General features: G+C 42.6%; 1 protein-coding gene across 1 annotated transcript in view; it reads left to right on the top strand.

Annotated features, from left to right (window-relative positions):
* The window catches only part of Cdc123 (cell division cycle 123), a 45,058-nt gene extending 39,432 nt beyond the window's left edge, over nucleotides 1-5,626 (top strand). Inside the window, 2 exon segments of the mRNA XM_041630842.1 lie at nucleotides 4,234-4,371; nucleotides 5,348-5,626. Of these exon segments, the coding sequence (XP_041486776.1) occupies nucleotides 4,234-4,371; nucleotides 5,348-5,374 (165 nt within the window). The 3' untranslated portion in view covers nucleotides 5,375-5,626.
* The last annotated feature ends 14,206 nt before the right edge of the window (nucleotides 5,627-19,832 follow it).

Consider the following 19,832-nt stretch of genomic DNA (forward strand, 5'->3'; position numbering starts at 1 on the left):
GGCCCATTCTCTTCTAGGCTAATTCTCACATATTAATTTAGCCCATTCTAATCATCTGTGTGTAGCACCCCAAGGTGCGCTTACCGGGAAGATTCTAGCCTATGTCCATCCTGGGTCGGAGCTTCATCCCGGGAGCGGGGCATGGCGTCTCTCTCAGGCGTCTGCTCCTGAGAGGAAAGCTGTCAAGACTCTGACCTCACTTCCTCTTCCTCCCAGCATTCTGTCCTGTTTTCTCCTTCCACCTATCCTCTAACCAATAAAATGGGCCAGGGCAGTGCCTTTATTAGCCAATGACCTTCCTCCATCATTTCCCCTTTTTCGGTTTAAACAAAAAAAAAGCTTTAACTTTAACATAGCAAAATTACATATAACAAAACAGTTATCAAGTAAAAGTTACAATAATCTTTATCATAACTAAGGAAAACTATAACTAACTATTCTTAACTCCATCAAAGACACCAGAAAGATATAATATTACCTAAGTAAACAAGAACTAAGAAACTTCAAACTCTAGAAATGACAAAGACATCTCGCTGCCTGGACAGTCACCCAAAGTTCTTTTGTACCGTTGGGGCATCCATCTTCAGCCTTCAGGCCCATGGTATCCAGCAGACATTTCCATAAAGCAGGAAAATTCAAAGTCAGTTCAGTCACTATCTGTTGTGTCCTGCAGAATGTCTCGCAGACTCTTTCAAAATGAATCAGGAACCCCGAAAGATCATCTCACCTTAGGCAAGTTCAGTAGTCCTCTCTCTGCGGGTTCTCTGTGTCCAGTTTGTGCAATAGTCCAGGCAAGAGCAGTTTCTTGCCCAAATGGCTATCAAAACTCCATAACGAGCCTCTTCGATGCCCATCTTCCTCTTGAAGTAGATTGGTGCTGCCAGGAGCAGAGTGTCTCATTGTCATGAAAAGTCCTCAGTTATTAAAACATTAAATGTCCTATTCTGTAATCTTTGAAAGACATGAAGAATGTCTATCTAACTGAAATACATCTCTATATATCTAGAAAATCTAACTAACATGACTACAAGCTTTACTATTATCGATGATTATCCATTAACAACCTATATTTCTTAATTATACAGTACATATTTAAATGAACTACACAATCACAATACCTTAATCAAAATCAGAAACACTTATACATATAACAAAATTGACCTTAAATCTCTATCAATAAAGCAAAATCTATACTAATGCAAATTATTCATATCTATATCATATCCCCCTTTAAATGTAAAAGAACGTTTATAAACCATATTTGGGAACATGGGCGCAGTTTTTTCTCTCCAAACTGCTTCCTGCTGAATGGGGGCGTCGTTAATTAGGTCTTTCATGGTATAACCTGTGTGCTAGTTTCATCTCAGTTGGCAGTTGAGCGAAGCAATTTTCTGAAGGTGTTCACACCAACCCTTCAGGAGGGCGTGGTCCATCATACCAAATCGGAGTAGAAGAAATGAACAGTGTCTCATCCTCTGTGAAAACAAAATAAGAAACTCCTTTCCAAAGTATCATGTCCTTAGATCCAAATTTCAAATTTAAGGCATTTTCAAAGTATCTATGTTGGATTAGTTCAGCAGCATTTATAAACAAATATCTTTTAGCAGTTGTTTGTCCTTCCTCAGCATTCAAACAATTCAAAGAGAGCATAATAGCATACAGTATCAAAATTCTCTGTGTATTTTCCATCTTTGTGCAGCTGTGTTTTAACCTCTATTTTGTTTATTTTTACTTTTAACTCTTTGCTTTTTGAGGCAGGTTCTCTGTATCTTTGACCTGAAGTAACTCTGTAGACCAGGCTGTCTTTGAACTCTCAGAGATCCGCCTGTCTCTGCCTCCCAGGCATTCGGGATTAAAGGTGTACACTACTACACCTTGAACTCACAGAGATCTGTTTGTCTCTGCCTTCTAGGCACTGGGATTAAAGGCGTGTGCTACCACACACAACTCTCTTCCTTTATTTGTTTTTTACTTTAAGAACTTCAACTTTTAGTCTGCGTATATTTTTAACACACTTCAAACCATTTAGAAATTTTCTTTGTCTTTGAATCTCTCTTTACTGTATATCTCTCTTTTTCTGACCACACGAGTCTTTAATTTACCAAGCAATCTCAGTAGGACTAAAGGCGTGGCTTTGTCAGCTAGATCTAGTCCATTTCTTAGCTTTCCAGCCTCATGGCGGATATACAGGCTGTAGCCATGTTTACTGCCATAACTGTATGTCATTTCAAGGTCCCTGCCAGCAAGCGAGCTTCAGCAGCCTGTGCTTGCAAACCGCAGGAACCGCCTGTGTAAAAGAGTCAGAGTTTGTCCTGGCAGGACAGCCCAGAAAGCCGGCATTTTTAAATGGCGCAGCTTTTTTCCTGCTACGGCTGAAAACCGAAAAGCATGCGTTCAGCTTTTCCTCAACACCATTTAAGTGTTTCATGGCAGGACCTCTTAATGAGCTGCAGGCTATGCAGCTAAAGCTGAGTCAGGAAGCTTCTCTTAGAAGAAAGTGCATGCTTGCCTCAAACAAGCAGAGCAGACCAGAGAACACAGCGAGTCTAGTTGCCATCAAACAAATTGTAGCACTTTACTCCAAATGCTCTATTCAAAAGCTCTGTCTCCCGCAGGAGCCAGACAGAGATCACAATGGCGGCACAGCCCCAGGAAGTGGCGTTTTAAAATGACACAGCGTTTTTTTTCTGCTACTGTTGCCGAATTAGGAAATCTCTCTCCCTTATTTTTAAGTCTTCTCAGGTTTTTTAAGTGGGTTTAGTTGTCCACCCGTCTGGGCGCCAACTGTAGTAATAAGGGTGGCAGGGCTGCATTCCCAGCACCCTGGCCGCCTGCTCGGCTAGCTTATGCCCCAAAATAATTACACAGACACTGTATTCTTTTAAGCACTGCTTGACCCTTTAGCTCTAGCACTTACAGGCTAATTCTCACATCCCGATCAACCCATCTCTAATAATCTGTGAGAACCGGTCTTACCTGCTAGCTTATGGCCGAAATAACAACACACAAACTGTATTCATTTAAACACTGCTTGGCCCATTCTCTTCTAGGCTAATTCTCACATATTAATTTAGCCCATTCTAATCATCTGTGTGTAGCACCCCAAGGTGCGCTTACCGGGAAGATTCTAGCCTATGTCCATCCTGGGTCGGAGCTTCATCCTGGGAGCGGGGCATGGCGTCTCTCTCAGGCGTCTGCTCCTGAGAGGAAAGCTGTCAAGACTCTGACCTCACTTCCTCTTCCTCCCAGCATTCTGTCCTGTTTTCTCCTTCCACCTATCCTCTAACCAATAAAATGGGCCAGGGCAGTGCCTTTATTAGCCAATGACCTTCCTCCATCATGCTCTCCTAAGCCTTGAACATACTCTTGCCTGCCCTCCTAAGCCTTGAGCTCTCTGTTGAACTTAGCGTGTTGTGTTTTTCACCCTCTTCTTGTCTACTCCTGTCTGTTGGAGTCCAGCCACGTTCATTGTAGCTATCATCTTAATTGTTTTTTTCTTTAACCACATTTATTTACTCAGCTTCATTCTTCCCTTTTCCCATCTTCATAGTTAACTTTTCTTTCAACAAATTTGCATTACCTTTTTCTACCCTTAAACTTGCTTGCCTGAGGAACTAGAGGCAAAGTAAATGGTTGCTGGGAGGGGAAGAGTTATATTCATTGATAGCTACAGATACATTGCCTTTGCTCAATTAAATACCTCCCACCCCTGCTCAAGCAGGCAACCCGTCTTGTCTAAGTTCCCGTCTTGTCTTCCTCTGCTGGACATCAGCCATCCTCACCTACATATCTGCCACCTGGGAAGTCCATAGCCAAGGCCTTCTGTCTCTGGAGTCCTTTTTGGCACAAGGCAACATGTCCATATTATACACAAGACTTGACCAAGTGTACTAAAGAATGAGTTGCAGTTCACATAGATGGTGCAATGGCAGATGATCTAAGAGGAGTATAAAAAAGTATGGAATTCAGAGTACTCATTTGCCCTCATTACCTGTGAAAGGCAAGGTACTTCCCCAAGGGCAGAGTACTTGCGAAAGACTTTCTGTTCACTTTCTAGTAACCTTGTAGAAGTATCTTAAATTCTGGTACCTTCTCTTACTTTAGAGTCTTGCTTTCTTCCTTCTCTAGTACAGAAGAGAACAATAGCATTGAAATTGTGCTACTGTTGTTTTTAAGTTTAGAAAGTCGACCGAAGAACAAAATGACAGACTTTGCTGTTTTTTCTTTGTAAAGGATTCTCCAGCCTTCCGCTGCACAAACAGTGAAGTCACAGTGCAGCCCAGTCCCTACCTGAGCTACCGACTGCCCAAGGACTTCGTGGACCTCTCCACTGGGGAAGACGCTTACAAGCTCATAGATTTCCTTAAACTGGTACAGTATATGGAAGTTCATGTGCTGGGATTCAAGTGTGTTTTGTGGCACATCCTTTCAGTCCTGGACCACCTGGGCTTTTTATTATGGATTAAAGGACCACAATGAAAGAATTAGGCTGCTTTGTAAGTGATGGAGGAAGGTCATTGGCTAATAAAGGCACTGCCCTGGCCCATTTTATTGGTTAGAGGATAGGTGGGAGGAGAAAACAGGACAGAACGCTGGGAGGAAGAGGAAGTGAGCTCAGAGACTCCACAGCTCTCTCGGGAGCAGACGCCTGAGAGAGAGAGACGCCATGCCCCGCTCCCGGGATGAAGCTCCAACCCAGGATGGACTAGGCTAGAATCTTCCCGGTAAGACCGGTGCTCACAGATTATTAGAGATGGGTTGATCGGGATGTGAGAATTAGCCTGTAAGTGCTAGAGCTAAAGGGCCAAGCAGTGCTTAAAAGAATACAGTGTCTGTGTAATTATTTTGGGCATAAGCTAGCCGGGCAGGCGGCCGGGGGTGCTGGGAACGCAGCCCCGCCGCCCCTATTACTTCATGTAAGGAAATAGGAACTACAAGGTTAAGGGATAATTTGTCAGTTAGGATGGCAGAATACACTTTTATGACACATACTCATTTGAAAAATTTGCATACTGCTAGCTTTAAGTATGTATGCTGTCATGGGGCTCGAAGATCATGTCTCCTCTGCTACATGGTGATTGTGAATATGTGTGTTTCTTTGTTGGAGTGTGTGTACCCATGTAAGAAAGAGAAGAAAGTATTCAGATGCCTGAGGGTTGTCATCCAGGAACCAGGTAATAAGCCAGCTTATCAAATTAGTTAAAGCATGCTTTTTCCATAATTTCAGCCACATCTTTTGTGAAGATATCCAGGAAATTACACTTTCTGATAGAAACAGTGACCTTGGCTGGGCAGATAGCCTAGTTAGAATGTGCTTCTTCAACACATTCTTGGTTTCCTTTGACAGAAAAGAAATGAGCAAGAGGACAACTGAGTGCTGCTTTGTGGCTAAGTAGAAGAGAGAAACAGCTACTCTAGGAGACGGCGCAGAACACAACCTCCCAGTGATCCTAACTGCCGGGGATGGAGTGGGCAGTATGCAAAATCATCCGTGTTTATACTCATGCGTATTCACTTGGGAAAAGATGGAGGAACTTCGGTATTTGTAAAAAAACAATAACATAATAAATAGATCTTAAACATAAGGAAGCATACTGTTCTGATAATAAAATCACTTTCTATGAAATACTTGCTCTCTAGCTCAGTCTGTTCAGATTTATCTATATTTCTTTCATTTCCATTTTCATACCTGTCAGGTAGGTGGTCAGAATTATGCTTTACAGAAATAGTAAGAGATCCTGAGAGGGAAGAAGAGAGCTTAAATGACATGGGAAGGGAGAGGGTCGTAGGTGTCATGCAAAGGGAGAGGGTAGTGGGTGTCGTGCAAAGGGAGAGGGTAGTGGGTGTCATGCAAAGGGAGAGGATAATGGGTGTTGTGCAAAGGGAGAGGGTAGTGGGTGTCATGCAAAGGGAGAGGGTAGTGGGTGTCGTGCAAAGGGAGAGGGTAGTGGGTGTCGTGCAAAGGGAAAGCACAGTGAATACTGAGGGAAAGCAAGGGACCAGTGCGAGGGGAGAGGGCAGGGGCAGAACAAAATATAGTGATACAGATGAATGGTGATGCCGTGCTGAAACGCAATAATTTGTGTACTGACCTAAAATATTAATTGAAGAAGTAAGGAAATATGGGCTGGTAGCTCAGCGGGTAAAGGCTCAGAAGCCTGCCGATCTAAGCTTGATCCCTGGACGTCATGGTGGAAGGAGAAAGCTGACTCCTGAGAGTAGCCTCTGATGTTCATTTACTCACACACACCATGAACACACACATGTGTGTGCATACACACACACATACAATAAAATATGGCAGGGTCCTAGAAGGTGTCCCTTGGGGGCCAGGCAAAGTAGATGCAGAGCCAATGACATAGGCCCCAGGAATGTGTGAAACAGTTTATTTCAGGAAGGGGTAAGCCTTATATGCCCCTACCTTGCTGGGTGTGTGTGTTGGGGTGGGGGATGGGGGGAATCCGCTGAGTTGGCATCTGCTGAGGTGATGTGGCCACTGTCCACAGGTCCACATCATTTCTTGTCAGACTCGGCTGATGTTGTCAGGGCTCTCTGGCAGACCCAGGCTGGCTTATAGGAAATATCTACTGCACATGCTCTTAATATCGGCCTAGGCTGGCTGGCTCTCAGGCCCATTAAGGCTCAATCATGCCACATATCCATCCTTTATTATTTTTACAGGACATGCTCAGTGGGAGCTAGGGTGCTTCACCCTGGCCTTCTTGTCCCCACCTCAGGAGGACTCAGCATAATGAACTGTGTCTGTCTTAAGTCAGCCTGCCAAACAGACTCTTGTCCAGCCTTGACTACCAGTCCTTGAAGAGCACTAATCCTGGTGAGCTGTCAGGGTGGTGGGTCAGGTACCTTTTGAATCTCAATAAGCCATGCATTACCTCTCCAGGAGGGCTTGTCTTGAGTGTCTGAGCCATTAGCACCTGGAGAGTTGCCTTGGCCACCTTTTGTTGACAATTTTGCTGTAGGAGACATTTAAAACAGAAGAATTAGCAGTACTACCCCCTCCACCCCCCCCCCCCCCACACACACAAGCAAAACATATAAGGATCCAGGAGGGATCAAAAAGTCTTTTTAAATTGTTACATACACTCATCAAAAATTCAGTCTCTAAGGACATGTGTGGTTTCCTAGTCATGTTTAGTCAATGAACTTGTTGCCAAAGTAATATATGGAGTAATTGAGGATCTTATATGACCAGGTCCCTTTTATGTATTGTGTCAATCAGAATCTTTTTGAGGAAGTATTGAAAACCTTGTAGGGGGTGAGACAAATCATTTGGTATCAGGGTTCAGACACTAACGACCACGTATCCTTTATCAAAGTCAATTCCTCAGCCAAAAGATCAATTTGTTGTTGTAATACATGTTTAGCCTGATAAGGATGTTGATTAATTATCTCTTGAGCATGTAGAACCTCAACAGACTTAGCAACTACTTGATTTAAGGTTTCTGCTGTAGTGGCCATTTGTGTTAGTGGCACTGTTCCCGCTACCACCCCTCCCACTCCCAGCACAATGGCCCCAGCACAATGGTCACAATGACAGCAGCCATAATTCCAAAGTCTCCTTTTGTCCTAGCGTCCTCCTCTAATTGGATTTGAGTCATAATGGTAATGCTGTGGAAGTGGGTAGCAGTGACAATGGGCACCCAGATGGCTGCTGGCTCATTAGGATGTCTGCCTGTGAGTATCCCAGCCAGCATGCTATGGGGAGCTCATCTTGAGAGAGCAATTGAGGGATCTCTGACACTGGAAGCATTAGTTACTAGAAAGAAGGAGGTCGGACACAGACTGGGGTGGCCTTCAGTTAATTCAGTATTTTGTATCATATTTACAGCACTTCTTCCTGTCCATTGACCCGTATACTTTCTATGGAAGTAGGTCCCATTAAAAAGACGACCACCTTTAGGAGTGTCAAAGGGTGCAGATCACGACAATTAGAGGGGCCACATAAGTCCCAGTTGCCCAGATGGGGTCAGAGAGAAAATGTATGGGATCTCTGAGAATATGCAGAGTAAGGTAGGAGACATCAAGTGCAGTGAGCTTCCACATACCGAGTTGTACTGGATATTCTCCTAATCTAGAGGAGAAAACAGGCTGGCAATGTTTCCCCGGGATGGGGAGCCCTACAAAAGTGGGCAGTCTGGACACTGCTGAACATCGAGGCAAAGGTGGCCAGGATGTTGTTGGAGGAACTAATGGGTGTTTGTAATAAGTGAGTGGGGCAAGAAACTCCAAGCTTCTTGGTTCCGTTAGTAAGGTTGCCATGAAAGTCTCCCGTGGTCATGCTATATAATTTTATACAGGGATTGAGGGACACATTTATAGTGAAGCAGAGTATTTCTTCCATGGACCATATGCCTTCCAGTTTTCTATGTGCAGTTACTAGGTCCGTGAAAAACAACCCCAAACTAGCATTAGAAGTGAACAAAACTGGGTATACAGGGGATTCAATAGCCGTGGGCAAAAGAATAGAGGGTAGTGGGACAAGGGCCTACAAATCCTCCACAGATGCAGAGCAAACAGCACTATAAAGAGCAATATACATCACCCATCCGTAGCTTCTTCCTTGGGCAAGGTTTTCTAGTCTGTAGCAGGACAAATATCTCTGGGAGGTCTTCTCATGGACTGGTGGCACCCTTAAGTAAGATGCAAACATATCTCACCCTTGGGTCAATAGGGGGTCTGGGGGTTGGCATTGGAGGGATATAAAATCCCTCCACTGTCCCAGTGGCAGGGGGTGTCCTGTGGCAGGCAGTCTAGTGTTTGTAGGCTGGGCTTAATCCTTTATCTTCAAATCACAGGAAACTAATGTGGAAAAGGTCCTCCACCAAAGCAAGATGAGGTATTATTCAGGCCAAGAACTCTTTAAGGGTCCGGTTTGCTCTTTCCACTATGGCCTGTGCCTGGGGATTGTAGGGAATTTCTGTCATATGGGAAATCTGCCAAGAACACACAAAAATCAGTAAATTGTTGTGACACATAGACAGGGCCATTGTCAGTTTATATGGCCCAGGATACCGGTACCCACGACTAGCCAATTTGAGGACCTTAATAACAGTGGAGGCTCTTTCCACAGGCAATGCCAATGCATACACAAAGTCAGAGAGGTATCTACTATAATATTACATATCTCAAGTTGCCAAAGAATGCATGATTTATCATCCATTTGTTGTATAGCATTTGGTATTAGGGCTTTGGGGGTTCACCCCTGCACTCTGAAGGGATCCCAAAGGGGTAAGCAGCACACAGGTAGTGCAGATAGATGTTTACTCTGTGACATTGGTAACTCTGGGAGCAACTTATGCAACCTCTATGGTGATAAGTAAAATTGCTGATGTAACATTCTAGCTTGTTCTAGCAAATCTACTATAACTATCATTTATCAGTTATTTTATCTCTCTTTGCCAAGACTCCTGGTAATTTGGAATGTGACCAAATATGTGACAAATACCAGGGCTCAGTTCTTTGATTTGAAATATCTTGTATTAAGAGCATGGTATTGGCTCTAGGGTTTAGGAGTCCTTAACCCTTGAGAATGCCAACACCCTTGTCACCTGTACAGTGTATTGACTCTCAGAAAATACGTTGACAGGCTCATTTTGACATTCTACCAGGATTTTAAAGAGTGTCAATAATTCCCTTACTTGTGCAGAGCCAGGGTTCGGAATAACGTACATTTTATCCTCCTCTCCTTGTAGATAAATGCTATAAAGTAATCCCACACTAGCTCAGAATTGAGTATAATAAAGGATTCTTTGTTTAGGGGTAGACTCACAGATCACTGTCCTCTGCACGAGTGGGGAACAGGAACTGAATCCAGCAGCCTAGTGAGAGAGAGACTGTGTAAGTTTTACATCTGCATTTATAGTACAAGAGACCACACCAAGTAGGCTGATATATTACAGGCTATTGGCTGAAGGAGTTTCCACAGCATCTCCCCCTTTGTCTAAATAAGAGAGTTCTCAAGTCCAAATGGATCAAAGACTTCAGCATAAAGCCAGCCACACTGAACCTCATAGAAGAGAAAGTAGAAAGTACACTTGAACATGTAGGCACAGGAGACCACTTCCTAAATAGAACCCCAGCAGCACAGACACTGAGAGAAACAATTAATAAATGGGACCTCCTGAAACTGAAAAGCTTCTGTAAAGCAACAAAACAAAATGGCAGGTGGTGGTGACACATGCTTTTAATCCTATCACTCAGGAACCAGAGGCAAGTTGATTTCTGTGAGTCTGAGGCCAGCCTGGTCTACAGAGAGAGTTCCAGGACAGCCAGGGCTACATAGTGAAACCTTTTCTCAAAAAGCAAACAAACAAAAAAGATTAACATAAGTACAGATCGGCTGCACACGTATCTGAATGAAGGAATCAAAGAGCGAGGAATTAAAGAAAAAAATTAAGTGAAGAAATCAAGAACCATGTGAGCTCTTTAGAGGACAATGTGGTTTTGTGTTTACAGTTAACCAGGTTGATCTTGGGCAATAGCAGAGCTGTATTTAGACATTTTAAAAATAAAATTTCAGTTTTAACATGGATGTCATGGCTTATGAAGAACAAAAGTTTTGATTGGCGTGTTATAAAAGTAGACCACACAGTGATTAACCACTTCATTCATCATCAGACATGCTGTGCACACACTGAGAAGAGTCTGAGAAGAAAGCATGTAGGGCATTGTAGGGAAGTAGTAGTCAAAGTGGCTACATGTTTCAGGTTATGGAGCCGGGCAATGAATCTGAAGTAGAGAAATAATTCTTTCACATGTGACTTCCTTTAGTCAGAGCAATCTAAAATAAAGCAACACTTCTGAATACAAATAAGCTGGAAAAACAAGCGGAGATAGAGTATTAAGTTCTGTGTACTATCCCAGGGCCTGAATCATTCAACAAATATTTCTTGGATCTAGAACTTTTAGGTGACAGGCTCACCACTTGCATGTCCCTGCCTGCATGAACCCAGCTAAAACAAACAAGTAGATAGCTGAGATAGTGATAAACAGGGAACACTAGTGAAGATCAATGGATAGATACTGATATTGATGAGAAGAGGAACTTGTGAGGAAGGGGTACTCTGGCTGGGATGGAGCTGAAAGCAGCCACAAGAACTTTGTATAAGGAGCTGGGGAGGAGGGTGTAGTAGGTAAAGTGCTTGCTTTGTGAGTGTGAGGAATTGAGTTTGAATCCCCAGTGTTTATGTGAAGAGCTAGCATGGTGGCATGCAACTCTCACCCCAGTGCTGTGTAGACGTGGAGACAGGAGGATTACCGGGGGCTTGTTGGTTGCTAGCTGAGTGCTAGGTACTGTGAGAGACACTGTCTCAAGGCATAAGGTGGAGAGTGATGTGATGGATAAGGTAGAGTAAGGACGTCTGACATCCTCCCCTGATTTCATGGGTACACATGGGTGCATACAAGTGTGGGCACACACACACACACACGCACACACACCTCCACACAAGATCATGCGTAGAAGATGACAACCCTAAAAGGGTAGAAGAGCCACAACTCAGAGAGAAGACCACAGTAGGTGAGAGAAGAAATGAACAAAGCCAGGTCCTCCCAGGTTTAGATGTTGGGATTTCATTCTGAAGTGAGATGCGCATTAAGTTTAAACAGAGGAGAGACATAATCTGACTTTTGTCCCTGAATTGCTTTTCTGATTCCTATCTGGAAAGCAGGGTGATGGGTTAGGAGGAGGCTGTCTCTGAGAGATCATGGCTCAGAGGCAGGCGGATCTCTGTGAGTTCTAGGCCAGCCTGGTCTACAAGAGCTAGTGCCAGGACAGGCTCCAAAGCTACAGAGAAACCCTGTCTTGAAAAACTAAAAAAAAAAAAAAAAAAAAAAAAAAAAAAAAAAAAAAAAGAGGACGAGATGGGCAATAAGTTGATAGGTAGGATGAAAGACTACAAGGTACAAAGGCAGCTTAGCAGGTCAAAGAATCCCTTCTTTCCCCAGCAATCTTCTGTGTCTATAACCTAGTGGGGGGAGGAGCCTAGTGGACCCTAAGTTTCAGGGACTTCCTGGGACTTGTCAGTTATTTTACTTCCTAGTCTTAACAATCCTCCCTGCAGGATAGAAAGGTTTCAGTTCGGAGGTTAACACTGCAGCACACAAGGTAAATGGAGATCCTCCACCATGCACTCCTGCAGAGATGGGCCGCAGACCCAAAATCACAGGGCCCAGCAAACACAGACTGGAACTTCTTAAACTCTGAGTCAAAATAAGTTTTCCTCCTTTTGTTTGTCTCAGGTATTTTGTCATAGAAATGAAAAGTGGATGCAAATATGATTTTATTCCTTTAAGAATGGGAAAGAGGTCTGGAGAGATGGATCAGCAGTTAAGAGCACTGGCTGTTCTTCCAGAGGTCCTGAGCTCAATTCCCAGCACCCACATGGTGGTTCACAACCATCCATAATGAGATCTGGCACCCTCTTCTTGCATGCAGGCATACATGCAGGCAGAGTACTGTATACATAACAAATAAAAAATCTTAAAAAATGTGAAAAAATAAAAATGGAACCATTTAGTAAAGGAAATTAAGATTATTTTCTTAGGCACAGTGATTCCAGTATTCGTCTGGGTGAAGATTTTACAAAATAGTAAAGAGAGTTTAAATAGGTTGAATCAAATTTTGTAACAGTCCAAGGCTGAATAGACAGCTTACAGAATTACTTTGTGTGCAAGGTTGTGAATCTTCATGATTGGTTGAATCTAATCAGGCAACTGTGAGAACACTCCCTTCAAACCTTCCAGCTTTATTCTTCATTGTCATAGCTAAAATGGTCACAGATGACTACTTTAGTTCTGACAACTTCACTATAATTTTTTATGAAATGACTCAATGTTCTAAGGGGATTGTTTGGTGTGTATTTAGACTGCTCATGTTGTTTTTCAAATATATCAAGTACAAATCTCTCTTCAAACAAAAGAAATGAAGGATATTTAGCAATCTATTTTTCTTCCTGTCTTGTTTTGTATGTGAAGGGTGTGGTACATTCACCCATGTGTATGCACAAGAAGGCAAGAAGAAGATGTTATCTTAATTAGAGTTTCTGTTGCTGTGAATAGACACCATGACTATGGCAACTCTTATAAAGGAAAACATTTAGTTGGGACTGACTTACAGTTCAGAGGTTCAGTCCCTTATAGTCATGGTGGGAAGCATGGCAGCACACAGTCAGACATGGTGCTGGAGAGTAGCAAAGAGTTCTACATCTGGATCCACAGGCATCAGGCAGAGTGACACTGGACCTTACTTGAGCTTCTGAAACCTCAAAGCCTGCTCCCAGTGACACACTTACTTCACTAAGGCCACCCCTCCTGATCCCTCCCAAGCAGAGTCGCTCCCTATTGGGGCCATTCTATTCAAACCATCACAAATGTCAAATGTCACTCTTCACTGTTTTTTTTGGCAGGGGGACAGGATTTTCTCATGGAAATTGATAGTTTCAGGTAGGCTGACTGGCCAGCAAGCTCTCTCAGCATCAGCTTGTCTTTCCCCCCAGTGCCGGGATTTTAGTTACCCATGACCATGCCTGGCTTTTATATGAATGCTGGAGATTTTAATTTGGATCTTTTTTCTTGTTGTAGCCACACATTAGGGTGACATATGTCGAGGTCTAGACTTGATAGCATTCATACATTCCAGGGTAAGGTGTGTGGATTAGAAAAATTAGATAGGAAGAAGAGAGATAGGAAAGAAATACAGAGACATAGAATAGAACTGGGAAGACAACTCAGTGAATACTGAATGCCAAATTCTCCCATGTTTAATTTTCATAAACTTTTATACCCCAATACAAAAGGGGGAAAGAAGGCAAAAGACTGTTTTAACATGACATGAAGAGCAACCAGAATAATTACTTGCTTCAACACTTGAAATATCAAGTAACTATAAACTTTAATTAAGTATTCTGTTGTTTAGGCAGAATGTATAATGACCTCACCTTAGACCAAGCATTCTGTAGGCATCTACTTCCTGGACCCAACCACCTGTCTTATACTTGGAAGAACAGGAATAGGCTTGAATTCTCTGACCCTTGGTCAAGGTGGAGTGGATCCATCTCTATGGGCCATCTTAATATACAAAACAGCAAGTAACCACACCCTAGGTCAGGATATCTTATTTGTAGGCACTCCTTAAGTCAGACTTCTGGTCAAAAACTATGAAAGAGCAAGAGTAGGGTTAAGATCTCTGACCTTTAGTCAAGGTGGAGCAGACCCACTGTATATTATGAATGTTTTATTACCATTGGTTAATAAAGAATCTGCTTCAGCCTATAGCAGGGCAGAATATAGCCAGGCTGGTAGAGATAATATAGAGAGAGTTGGCAAAGTCAAAGACATCTATGTAGCTTTGGAAGGAGAAAGATGCTAGAAATTTTCTGGTAGAAATTTTCAGCCTCGTGGAGATACACAGATTAACAGAAATGGGTTAATTTAAGATGTAACACCTAGCTAGGAATATGTCTAAGCTATTGGCTAAACAGTGTTGTGGTTAATATAGTTTCTGTGTGATTATTTGGGTCTGGGTGACCAGGAATAAACAAGCAGTCTTTGTTTACATAATAGTACCAATGTGAGCCAGCTGCATCCACATAAAACCTGAGAGAACTTGGGAAGGAATTTTAGACATAAAAGAACAGAGTTAAGCATGGCTTCTTGGTAGCAGCATTTTATTGGGTGGGCTCTATTTGCTAGAGGCAAACAGAGGTATGATTCTTGAGAAGGTTTCCTGACTCAGTGTTAGCAGCAAAAACAGTGTGACTCCTTTAAGAGTAGACTTCCTGGTTTGTGTTGGTCCTGTTACAGAGCACTTAAATGGGGTCTCTGAGTAGCTTGTTACAAATTGCTTAATGGCAACATAGACCCACTGGTCCCTGAAGCTGGGGCAGTGAGCATGGCTTGCAGAAGCAGTGAACATGCTTCTACCATGTTGGACTGGGTGGAGAAAACAGGCAGGACCGTGGAGTTGGTCCTCGCAATGTCCGCTTAGCATTTCTTTTTAAAAGGCCCTCCTGGTCAGGAAATGATTATGAATACACAATAAGACAGATTCAGATGAAAAAGACCTCTGAATAGGTCACAGTGTTGTATGTTGTATGGACTTAAGAGAGAGAAAAAACAAGGAGTACAGATAGTCATAGATTAAAAGAGTAAAGATAACAAAATAAATATTAAAAAGAAATAGAGTAATTTAAAAAAGCCATGTAAAGATGAAAAATACACAGATAGTCTGGATTATGTATATTATTGTGGGTTTTTTTTTTTTTTTTAGTTTTTGACTGCAGAGAGACATTTGATTCTGGGGACTGCTAAGTTAAACCAACATAAAGGCATATTAACTTCAAAATTTGGGTCTGAGATATGTTGCTTGGGAAAAGAGTTCTGCTTTTCTTTCCACAGAAGAGAAAGAACCTGCAGATTCCTTCCAGGTTATGTGGTTTGATTGAACAAGATCCCTGAAAGGTCTTGGTGAACCCTAAAAATACATTGCCCAATAAACAGCAGGAAGCAGTTTGGAGACAACTTCACCCAAATTCCCAACGGTCACAGTCAATTTCTAAAAAAGAAAGGGGGAGGAGATATGATATAGACATGAATACTTTACCTTGGTATGGATCTTGGTCTACTGATACAAATTTAAGGTCGATTTCGTAACACTGTGTATATGTATATTTTTAGTCTTGTTTAACGTATTGTGTTTGTTCAACTTATTCAAAAATGTAATCTATAGTTAAGAAATACAGTTATTAATAGATAGTCATTTATTATAACCAAAATTTTAATTACATTAGGTTTTCTCGATATTCAGAGATACGTTAGATAATCTTCAACACTTCAAAGACCTATGGAATATGGCATTTAAAATGTTTTAAGAAGTTAGACTTTTCTCAATAGTGAGATATGTCTTCTGGCAGCTCCAATTACTTCAGTGAGGTTGATGGTCATTGAAGAAACTTGTTATGGAATTTGCCTTCAATGTGACAAGGCTAGCCATTTGGGCAAGAAGTTGCTCTTGCCTGCACTGCTTGATGGCATGCTATATGAATAGGACATGCAGGACACAAATAAAAGTGACTGCTGAACTTTCCAAAGGATGGGATGGTCCTTTAGGGTTCCTACTTCATGAAAGAGTCTGCTAGACATTCTGCAGGACATAGCAGAAAGTGACTGACAAACTGCCAATATAGGCTAAACAGTCTTTAAAATTTCCTACTTCATAGAAAAGTTTGCCAGATACTATGGTCCTGTAGGCTGAAGAGGGATGTCCCAACTTTACAGAAGAACTTTGGATGACTGTCCAAGGAAGTGAGATGTCTCCATCAATTCTAGAGTTTTGGAAGTTGCCTGTTAACTTAGGTAATATGATATTCTTCTGGGACCTATGGTGGAGTTAAAGGCAGATAGAGTTTTCCTTAGTTATGATACAAGATAAATTGGATATAAAACTTTAGACTCATAAAGAAATACTGTAACTGTAATTCTTGTTTGATACCTGTTTTGTATATGTAACTTTACTATGTTAAAGTTAAAACCTTCTTTTTCATTTAGACAGAAAAGGGGAGATGATATGGGATTCCCCTCTGTACGCTATGAATATATTTTATTACCATTGGTTAATAAAGAAACTGCTTCTGCCTGTAGCAGGGCAAAATATAGCCAGGCTGGAAGAAATAGAGAGAGTAGGTGGTGTCAAAGAGATGTCATGTAGCTGCCAAAGGAGAAAGACACTAGAAACTTTCTGGTAGGCCACAGCCTCGTGGAGATACACAGCTTAATAGAAATGGGTTAATTTAAGATGTAAGACCTAGCTAGGAATATGCCTAAGCTATTGATCAAACAGTGTTGTAATTAATACAGTTTCTGTGTGATTATTTAGGTCTGGGAGGTCAGGAACGAACAAGCAATCTCCGTTTACATGGGACCACACACTTTCTTTCATAGCAAGCTCTCTTACCCACTGAGCCTTCTCCTCAGTCCCCATTTTATGATTTTCTTTAACTGAGTCTCCCTATGTAGTCCAGTTTATCTTAAACTCTTGGTCCCCTGCCTCAGCCTCTGAGCGCTAGGATTTCTGGTGGGCACCACCAAGCTGACCCTATAGAACTATATTGAAATTCTCTAATTTATCATCATTTACTTTTGTTCAGACTCAATATAAACTCAAGATGACTTAAATTGTATTTTCTGCATCAATGATTGCCTTACCTATTTGAGATTATATTTAATGTGTAGCATTCTTAGAGGTTAGTATCCTACCTTGTATTTGTGGACTTTTAATCAAGTAAAGAAACTGGATTTCTCCTGATTGCAAGTGGCTTGTTCCATACCCCTTTCTCAAAAAAACAAATGAATTAAAATGTCAACAACAATTTTTTAACAAGGTTAGCAATAAGAACTTCCCATTCATAGGGTATGTAGATTCCCTGTAAAAAAAAATGAGTGTAAATGACTTAACTTGAATATAAGCCACTGCTAATCTATTTTGAGAAGAAGTAGATCGTTGAGAATCTAGCAAGAACATGGACTTTCCTCAGAATAATTTTGCATTCACCTTCTAGGGATCATTGATCGAGAACCCATTGTTTAAGTCATGTCAAATAAGATTAGCAGCCCAGCCTTCAGGCAGGGCAGGGGCTCTTTTACGATATATACTGGACAGCAAGAAAGGAAAATCCCCAGCTTTACTAGGGACTACAGTTCCTAACCATGATGCTGATATAATTCATTTCTTTACAGTCCATGTCCCTCAGCATAATTTGCCAGCTGTCATAAGTGAGGTAATTACGTATTGGAATTCAATCAGAAAGGCCAACTAAGGTGAGATAAACATCTTTCACACATGCATGTGTATATAAAATGTCCCTGTTACGTGTGTGTACTTGTAATAAGAGATTGACCTCTGCCTTTGAGAAGGCAGGCAAGAAGGGAAACACGGGCTGGACGCTCACAGCCATTGGTTTTACCTGTTGTCCAGGTAGGATTGCCTCTCCTGCAGGAAAGTCACAGACCAGCTTTCGTAGCTCTCTAGCAGATTTGGTCAGGCCCAGCAAGACACCCTCTCTTGGCTGATACTGGCTTTAAGTACATCTGTATTGGTCCCTTCATAACAAGACCTGGACATATTTGCCTAGATAACTGGCGTGGTTTTAATGAGAAAGGCCCCACAGTGCATATATTTGAATGCTTGGTCCCCAGTTGATGACGCATTTGAGAAGGATTAGAAGGATTAGGAAGTGTGGCATTTTTGGAGTAGGCGTGGTCTTGTTGGGGGGAAGTGTGCCACTGGAGGTAGGCTTTGAGGTTTCAAAAGCCCACACCAGGCCCAGTGGCTCTCTTTTTGCGGATGCCTGTGGGTCAGAATGCAAAGCTCTCAGCTCTTCAGCATGAAACCACCACGCCTGCCTGCCTACTACGGTGCTCTGCACCATGATGATAATGGACTAACCCTCTAAAATTGTAAGTATGCCCCCAACTAAATGCTTTCTTTTGTGAGAGTTTTGTGGTCATTTGAATGTAATTGGCCCCCATAGTCTCATAGGGAGTGGCACTAGTAGGGACTATCAGTGTGGCTTTATTGGAGTGGGCATGGCCTTGTTGCAGAGAGTGTGTCACTGTGGGGTGGGCTTTGATGTTTCCTGTGCTTAGGATACCTCCCAGTGTCACCATCAACTTCCTGTTGCCTGCAAGATGTAGGAAACTCTGCCATTTCTCCAGTACCATCCCTGCCTGCTTGCTGCCATATTCCCTGCCATGATGATAATGGATTGAGCCTTGAAACTGTAAGTGAGACACCCCAATTAAACATTTTTTTTTTAAAATAAGAGTTTCTGTGGTCACCGTGCCTTTTCACAGCTATAAAACCCCTAACTAAGACACGTTTCCTTGGTCACGCTGTCTCTTCACAGCAGAAGAATACTAGCTGAGACAAATGGGAATGGCAGACACCCAGGACCCATCAAGGCCATCAGACAGAAGGTATGTCCTTGGAGGGGATAGTTCTGGCGTCAGAGTACAGCAGATCTTCTTTGAAAAGTATGGTGATACTAAGGTAACCAGTTAGTTTATTTTGTTTTATTTTTTTAAGGAGCGAATCAGTGGGTGAATGGGTTTTTGTTGTGCAGCGTTGGAGTTGGAACCTCAGGATCTGCACATGGCAGCTAAGCACCCCACCACAGAGCTGTGCCCTCAGGCAGCATTTGTTCATTTTGAGACACCATCTTCCTGTGTAGACCAAATGGCCTCCAGCTCCAGCTTCTCCTGCCTGCCTCCCTATGCTGGGGTTGCAGGCCCGTGCCCTTACACTATGGCTCCATGGCACTCTGGAAGCACATTCATTTGCCTCAAATCTCCGTAGATGGTCTGTCAACCCTACTAATGAACGAGCCACAGAGAAAACCTGCCTTACTGCTTTACTCGGCGCGTTGTTCTATAACCAAGGGCACGGTCATTAAGCACCACAACACCTTGCTTTCCTCCGAATTGGTTCCCAAGTCTTCTCAAGTCTAGACGCTGACCTCAGAAAGTCTTAGTCCATGGATGTCTGCTGAGGGCCTTGATCGTGCAGAGACACAAGTTCCGGTCAAGTTCTACATCTCAAGGCCTCAGGGGCTTCCCATTTCTCCTAAGATAATCACAAACCTCCCTGGAGCATGCAAAACCCTGCACCATAGTTGCCCCAATCCTCAGAATATGGCAACTCAACATGGCTTATCTTCATCTTGCTCACCCTTTCACCATGCATGTACCCCTGCCCCAGCCTTTCCTTCCCCTCCCCTGCCCAGGCTTCTAGTTTGCACAGGCCAGGCTGGTTTGAG

Source organism: Microtus oregoni, unplaced genomic scaffold, assembly GCF_018167655.1.
Source record: "Microtus oregoni isolate MIOR12 unplaced genomic scaffold, Mior012 000035F_ref0000213, whole genome shotgun sequence".
NCBI classification, from domain to species: Eukaryota; Metazoa; Chordata; class Mammalia; order Rodentia; family Cricetidae; genus Microtus; species Microtus oregoni.